Source organism: Acyrthosiphon pisum, chromosome A2, assembly GCF_005508785.2.
Source record: "Acyrthosiphon pisum isolate AL4f chromosome A2, pea_aphid_22Mar2018_4r6ur, whole genome shotgun sequence".
Taxonomy (NCBI): domain Eukaryota; kingdom Metazoa; phylum Arthropoda; class Insecta; order Hemiptera; family Aphididae; genus Acyrthosiphon; species Acyrthosiphon pisum.
In genome coordinates, this window is record NC_042495.1 from 11,566,041 (window position 1) to 11,573,541 (window position 7,501).

Genomic DNA, 7,501 nt, shown 5'->3' on the forward strand with positions numbered 1-7,501 from the left:
CCTTGAATAAAAATATTATTCACTATGCTTGAGGTGTCTATGAAATTTTTCAGACCTTTAAAATATGTAGTGTCTTCCATTTTCATAAAAATAATAATTTAAAAAAACCGCACCGAAGATAATTCAAAACAAAAAAAATTGATTGAAAAAAATGATTTAGTCAAAACATTAAAAGAGTTTCATAAAATATATATGTATGTCATATAGGTACAAATAGTATTAATGTGGAATAACCCATTCATATCAAGTTATCTTCAATAATATATATATATTTTTTATTTCGGTACATAGATCACGCAATGATTATTAAATAAACTCAGTTAATCAAAAATAGTTTTAATAGTGTTAGAAGTTTTTAGAAAGTGCTTAAATTAAAGAGTTAACTAGTAAATAATAACTTTACTTTGATCATGATATATAAAAAATTATATTACGCCTACCCTATCGAGCCACTACCTAATTCCACATAATTGAGAAAAATTGAGATTATTATTTGACTATTGAGGTAAGATAAACATTTAATTTGCAAATAGTAGTATAATTATTAATTAATAATTTTTACTACCATAATAGTAGACTTTACACTCTGATTACTGTATTGTTTACGCACCTTTATTACATTTTTAAATTTTTTAAGATACTATATTTATATTAATGTTCCATTTCAGTTAATTAATAACATATTAAATAGTTAATACTAAATATTAACTATTTTAAATAGTTCCATTTCTATGGCCAGAAGTCCCGTCTTATAGGTACATTAAGGTTTCGTATTTTAAAATATATTGTAGGTAATATAGATTACATGTGTTAAGAAAATTGCAATTGCTATATATGCAAAATATGCATCAAATTCTACTAGCAGTTAAGTATAGGTGCCTATATTATAAAATAAAAGATTTATTATACAATTTATATAATAATATGTTATTATATTATAATATTATATGAAATAATGCAATGTATGTATTTATTATGATGGATGATACGATATGATAAAAACTTTGTTTTTGATAATAACAAAATGATAACGACGGCGGTGGTCTAATCGACTGCGTATAGACAGACCCAAACTAAATTACTTATTTATCTACTCTAAATAGTAATTAAAAATTAAAATATTAAATACTGAAATAGCTACCATTATTTATTTAAATTTTTGATTTTTGGAATTCTGCGTTTAGTATATTTTACATTGTAGACGTAGCCACGTAGGACACGTCTTGCTCTAATCAAATTTTGAATTCATTACCTAAATTTAAATTGTTTGAGTCTATTATTGTTTAGTAATATATTAACATTTAAGTATTTTAACACTATTATTTTCATATCAAATAATGTTCAACCAAATAAATGTCACATTATGTGACAAATATTCAAAATATTTATATTCATTTAAATAGTCTTCTCTTTTGTATTAATTTGTAAATTATATAATCAATTTAACTGATTACAAAATAATTTACCATGAAAAAACCTACTTCTATACTAAAATTACTTCTATTATTTATATCAGGAAACGTTCAAAGTATGTAAAGATTTGTATGCTTGTATAAATTAAATGTTACTATTAACTTTAAATTTACTATTTACTATTTAGGTACAATTCATAAAAACCTTGCGCATTTTGAAACTTTACATGCTTCAGAATTTTCTCATAACATAGTAAAACGTGGAGTCAATGATAGTCCACATCCATTAAACAAAGTAAAAGAAGTATCATTCACCACATTGGGAAGGTAATCTATTATATTAAATAACTGTATGTTTAAAAATTATGTAGTGCGCATGGAGCACGATAAGTGTTCATAGACTTTCATTAAGTGTCTCTTTGGGGTGTGGGACTTGGAATATAGGACCTTAAGTAACATTACAAGTAGTCCAGGCCCACCTATTGATAAAAATATTCATTAAAGTATTTTTTATAGAGATTTTCGATTAATATTAACGCCGAAAAAAGGATTGTTACATCATCAGTTTGAAGCCACAAGTATAGATGCTGAAGGAAATGAAACTCCAGTCGCAGTTGGTATGTCGAAATATTATAAATTATAATTAGTATCTACTAACTTGTCAAACACATTTCTCATAACTAATTACTAAAACTAAGTATTTGCTCTACCTATATTATATTTTTATTATCTATATAAATTGTAATGTATATATTATTTTTTTGAATTTGTCTGCATAATTTAGATCATGACCATTTTTATGATGGCCGGGTATTTGGAGAGAAAAGTTCACATGCTAGTGTACATTTAGATAAAGGTGTTATGACAGCTATAATTGATGTTCCTGGTGAAACTTATCACATTGAAGTATATAAAACAGTTTAATTTACAATCAGTAGTTGTTATTTTATTATTTTTTTCATTTTAGCCATCTTGGAGACATATGGTCGACAAAGATAACAAAACAATGGTAACTTATAAGGCATCAGATGTACGATTAAGTTGGGAACATTCAGACCTAAATCAACATAAGCCATGTGCTTATGTAAAAGAGGATGCCGGTTTGTGTTGTACACATATTAATTTTTTATTTGATTAAACTAATATTATTAATTTTTCAGAGGTGGAAACTGTTGACGATGACGATGATCACTTAAATTCCATTACACGTTCTAAACGTGATGCCGATTCTTATGACTATATGATAACACCGACGAGAACGCGTTGCCCATTGCTTTTAGTTGCTGATTATAGATTTTTCAGAGAAATGGGTGGAGGTGATACAAAAACAACTATAAATTATTTAGTAAGTATTGATATATGAAGTATCTTAACAAATTTTCTGTTTTATAAAAAAAATTGGGGACCTTTTAATTTTATGTACACCTATTCAGTGTCAAGAAATACATACTGACTATTTTTATGATTATTTGGAATACACTTTGATTTATCCAAACAAAGTATTTTAATTTTAAACATACCTATAATGGCTATAAATTACATCTAGTGTACTATAATTTATATAGATATATATTTTTTAGATAAGTCTAATTGATCGTGTACACAAAATTTATAATGATACTCTATGGCTGGAACGTCAAGAATCTGATGGATTTCGCGGCATGGGTTTTGTTATTAAAAAAATAACAGTACATAGTGATCCAACTAAAGTGCGAAGTTCAGAAGATCATTATAACATGGTTCGAGAAAAATGGGATGTTCGATCTCTACTTGAGGTATTTTATCTCATATAAGATATCTTGTTATACTTAAAAAAATTAGTTACATACACTGTTTCACTGTGTATACAAATTTAATTACTATTCAATTTTTAGCCTTTTAGACTTTTGCTATATTTCTATATCTTTCCTCAGTGCAACTCCTCACATACCTTTATCACCTCTGTACTCTTTTTCTTAAGTCTACTCTGCTTTTATCTATACTGAATCTTCTTTGATATATGTATCTATAATTATTACTTTACAATTGATGTATCATCTGTAATAATAAATAGGAGTTTTCTAAATCAAAAGATGTATCCAAGTATTGTTTAGCGCATCTGTTTACGCATCAAACTTTCAGATCAAAACGATCTTCAGTATTGGGTCTAGCATATATAGCCTCACCTAGAAGTTATGCAATTGGCGGCATATGTAGTCCTGGTGAATATTCTTGTTTATCACATATTTTACTGATGGAAAAAGACACACAAACTAATCTGATAAATCTTTAACTCATACTAATAAAATATTATTAAATGTTGTCTTGTTCTAATAATGCACAGGTGTATTTTATGTGTCATTAAGTTGTCGGTGATAAATTAGATTATGGACTAATTCAAGGATTTTTTTAATACATACAACCATGTTAATTAATAATAACTAATAAGGTTATTTACATACATAGTTACATATTTTAACACTCAATTCGGTAACATATCCCTCTAGCCATTAACAATATCTTACCACCAGACGCTCTGGATATTTGCTTTTATACTTATCACTTGCTATTATTAATGGTGTGAGTGATATTTTATAGTTGCAGTGCTTGAATTGAAAATTAGAGGAGCTCAATCTAACAATAAAATTTATAAACTGTGTTCCAAGTGAAAAATTACTGAACGCAGGCCCGTGGGGGGCTTTGCTCCCCACACCTCCTTAATCAATTCTTAATTTTTCAATACTAAATTTCACCTTGGTTACATAATTTTAATTCAATTCTGTTCCAAATATAATATATTTAACTTTAACATGTAAGGGAATATTGATTAATATTTTATATTTACCTTATTTTTCGAAATTTATATTGATAGAAATAATATTTACATATGTCGGTAGGAAATAAAAACTAGCAGCTAGTCTTTTTTTTCTTGCCTTTTTGGCCTACAAAGTTGACACGAGTTGTGAAAACACTGTTACAAAAACAGTGGATTGGGAGTCATAAAGGTTGAACACTACCTACTAGTCTAAACCATAAAAGGATGAAAAATATATTTTTTATTAAAAAAATATAAAATTAATTTAGTATGTATCTTTGACAACAATATTTAGATCCACTTCAAATTTTAATAAAAATTATTTTGGGCATTAGTTTGTTCCAACCCCCCGTTCAAGTGAAAGTAAATAGTTGGGGTACACAAAGAAAAAAGAAAAATAGTAGAGGAGCTCTGTCTTCTTGCACACCTCCCCAATTCGAGCACTAATAATAACTAATAACTAATATCAAATATGTAATCACTAATAATAATCATCTATCTGACTACAATAATAGATTAATTTGTTTGGTACTTTAATTTGATACATGCTTAACTGTTGAATATGTTTGGAATTTGCCAATTATTTTAATATGCATCCCTATTTTTGCTTTATTTTAACTAAAATAAAAACTATAATATAATCTAATACTATTGCTTTGCTGGTGGCAGGTTTTTAGCCGTGAATATAGCCATAAAGACTTCTGTTTGGCCCATTTATTTACCGACTTAAAATTTGAAGGTGGTATTCTAGGACTTGCTTATGTCGGTTCTCCTAGGCGTAATTCAGTTGGTGGAATTTGTACACCAGGTGATGGAAGCATTAATAATTTAAAATATATTTTTCAAAAAAATTATTTTTTAAAATTGAATATTGAAATTTAACAGAGTATTTTAAAAATGGGTACACGTTATACCTTAATTCTGGCTTAAGTTCAAGCCGTAATCATTATGGTCAACGAGTAATTACACGAGAAGCTGATTTAGTTACTGCTCATGAATTTGGTCACAATTGGGGATCTGAACATGATCCAGATATAACTGAATGTAGTCCTACAGCTAGCCAGGGAGGATCTTTTCTTATGTATACATATAGTGTCAGTGGATACGATATTAATAACAAAGTAAGTTTAAATAAAAAAAAAATATTAAACCATATAAATTGATCTACATCTATTGTACATTTTTAATTTTTTCAGAGATTCTCTCCATGTAGTTTACGGTCTATACGTAAAGTATTACAAGCTAAATCAGCGCGTTGTTTTTCTGAACCAGAGGAATCATTTTGTGGTAATCTTAGAGTTGAAGGAAATGAAGAATGTGATGCTGGTCTATTAGGTACCGAAGATAATGATTCATGTTGTGACAAAAACTGTAAACTCAGAAGGGCTCAAGGTGCTCGATGCAGGTACTGAAATTCATATTATAATATACTATGCAGTAATTTAATTGTTTGTCTTTTAATTATGTGTTTTAGTGATAAAAACTCGCCATGCTGTCAAAATTGTCAATTTATGGCATCTGGAGTGAAATGCCGTGAAGGGCAATTTGCCACTTGTGAGCAAGAATCTCGCTGTACAGGTACTGGAGCTGAGTGTCCTAAAAGTCCACCTATGCCTGATGGTACTGGGTGCCTTGAAAGAGGTAAATGTCGGTCTGGTAAATGTATACCTTTTTGTGAGACACAAGGATTACAAAGTTGCATGTGTGATACTAGTAAGTTAAACAATTATTTATGGTTGATTTTAGATATGCAATTTCTAAAATATTATTAATTTAATCTTAATACAATTTTTAATCATAATTAGAAACCAAAATTATATGCACTTTCATATTCTTATTGAGTGTATGCACAACTATGAGGGTCCAAAATCTATGCATTTCAAATCAAATTGATTTCATAGAAGAAATTTTACTTTACATATTGATGCATATTTGAGGGGTTATGTCATATTTTGTTATTGTTTGTTTGTTTGTCTCGTGTCAGATATTCTGTTATTAAAGTATATACAGTAGAAACTCGATTAACCGTCAATGTCGGGACCGGGACAATGAAAGTTAATCGAATAGACGGTTAACAGAAATACAATAAATCAAAACAATTTTTTAATAAACGTATATATGTATGTATTTTACAACGTAAATTTCAGACAAAAATAATAAATTTAATACATAATAATAAAATAATAATAAATAATAAATACCAATAACATACAATATGTAATAACATAAAGAATACTATTTTAAAAAATATTAAACAAAATAATCCTTCATCTTCTTCTGTTTTTTTGAGTCACGAGCACTTGAGCGGCCATGTTTTGTATTTTACGAAGAAGTAAGACCTGCGTTATATTTGCCTCCTCTTGTACCTCAAACCAATCAATGCATTTTGGTAACTTTTTTTTTGATGACAGATAACAGAAACTGACGGTAAATCGAGTGACGGTTAATCGAGTTTCTACTGTAATTTGTTTAATATATACTAATTTATACACTTAACAAAAATAATAACTTTAATCTTTTCTTGATACTTATTAAAATAAACAAAAGTTAATATGTTGATCAACAATTAATTTTAAATAATCATAGAAATCTTTTTAATAATTAAAATGTAATATTTTTTTTGTTTTGCTTTCAACACTGTATAACAATTATGCTGCTCCTATAAAATAAATAGTAACATGGTTACTACCTATGTTTATGATGGATCTTTGATTGAACCCACTAGAATAAATATAATAATAAAAATAAAAAAAGTGGGTAAGTGGATGTCGCTCTACTGTACAGTAGGTTAGAAGTAGGTCACTGTATAATGGATGGTATTAAATTTGAATTCAATGATATAATATTATTGTATAAGAAAAACGATTCTGAGCAGAGACGGTATGTCAGTCTAGGTATAAGGTATCTTATATACTTATCTATGGTAGTAAAAAAAAAATTGACCAATAATATGTATCTATAATAAATTCCAAATTAATCATATCACAATATCCATTAGGTACTTATAACACGTTATACATCAACAACAAATCGTGGTACTATCATAGATATATAATATTATACTTTAGAAGTTTCAATATTATACAATCACAACAAAATAACTAAAATAGTTATCCTAGGTTTTTAATATGTAATTTCGTCCAAATTTGTGCTTAAAATGACTATAAAAATAAACTGTGTAAATGTATTTTTTAGATTTTTTGGTAACAGAATTAATTACTTACGTGGAATCTTGTTTTAAATTTTCAATCCTTAGATATAAAAGTTGAACATTTTATAAATTTTTAACTACAAA

The 7,501-nt window shown here is 27.5% G+C and overlaps 1 protein-coding gene across 2 annotated transcripts in view; it reads left to right on the plus strand.

Annotated features, from left to right (window-relative positions):
• LOC100158671 (ADAM 17-like protease) overlaps positions 1-7,501 on the plus strand; it is a 66,758-nt gene that overhangs the window by 56,160 nt on the left and 3,097 nt on the right. The window contains exons 11-20 of one of the 2 annotated variants that reach the window (XM_029490148.1): positions 1,601-1,739; positions 1,929-2,029; positions 2,197-2,318; positions 2,380-2,512; positions 2,573-2,757; positions 2,993-3,187; positions 3,466-3,613; positions 5,092-5,327; positions 5,403-5,611; positions 5,681-5,919. In XM_029490148.1, the coding sequence (XP_029346008.1) occupies positions 1,601-1,739; positions 1,929-2,029; positions 2,197-2,318; positions 2,380-2,512; positions 2,573-2,757; positions 2,993-3,187; positions 3,466-3,613; positions 5,092-5,327; positions 5,403-5,611; positions 5,681-5,919 (1,707 nt within the window). Of the gene's footprint in view, positions 1-1,600; positions 1,740-1,928; positions 2,030-2,196; positions 2,319-2,379; positions 2,513-2,572; positions 2,758-2,992; positions 3,188-3,465; positions 3,614-4,875; positions 5,015-5,091; positions 5,328-5,402; positions 5,612-5,680; positions 5,920-7,501 lie in introns of both variants that reach the window. The other variant, XM_029490149.1, reaches the window with a different exon arrangement.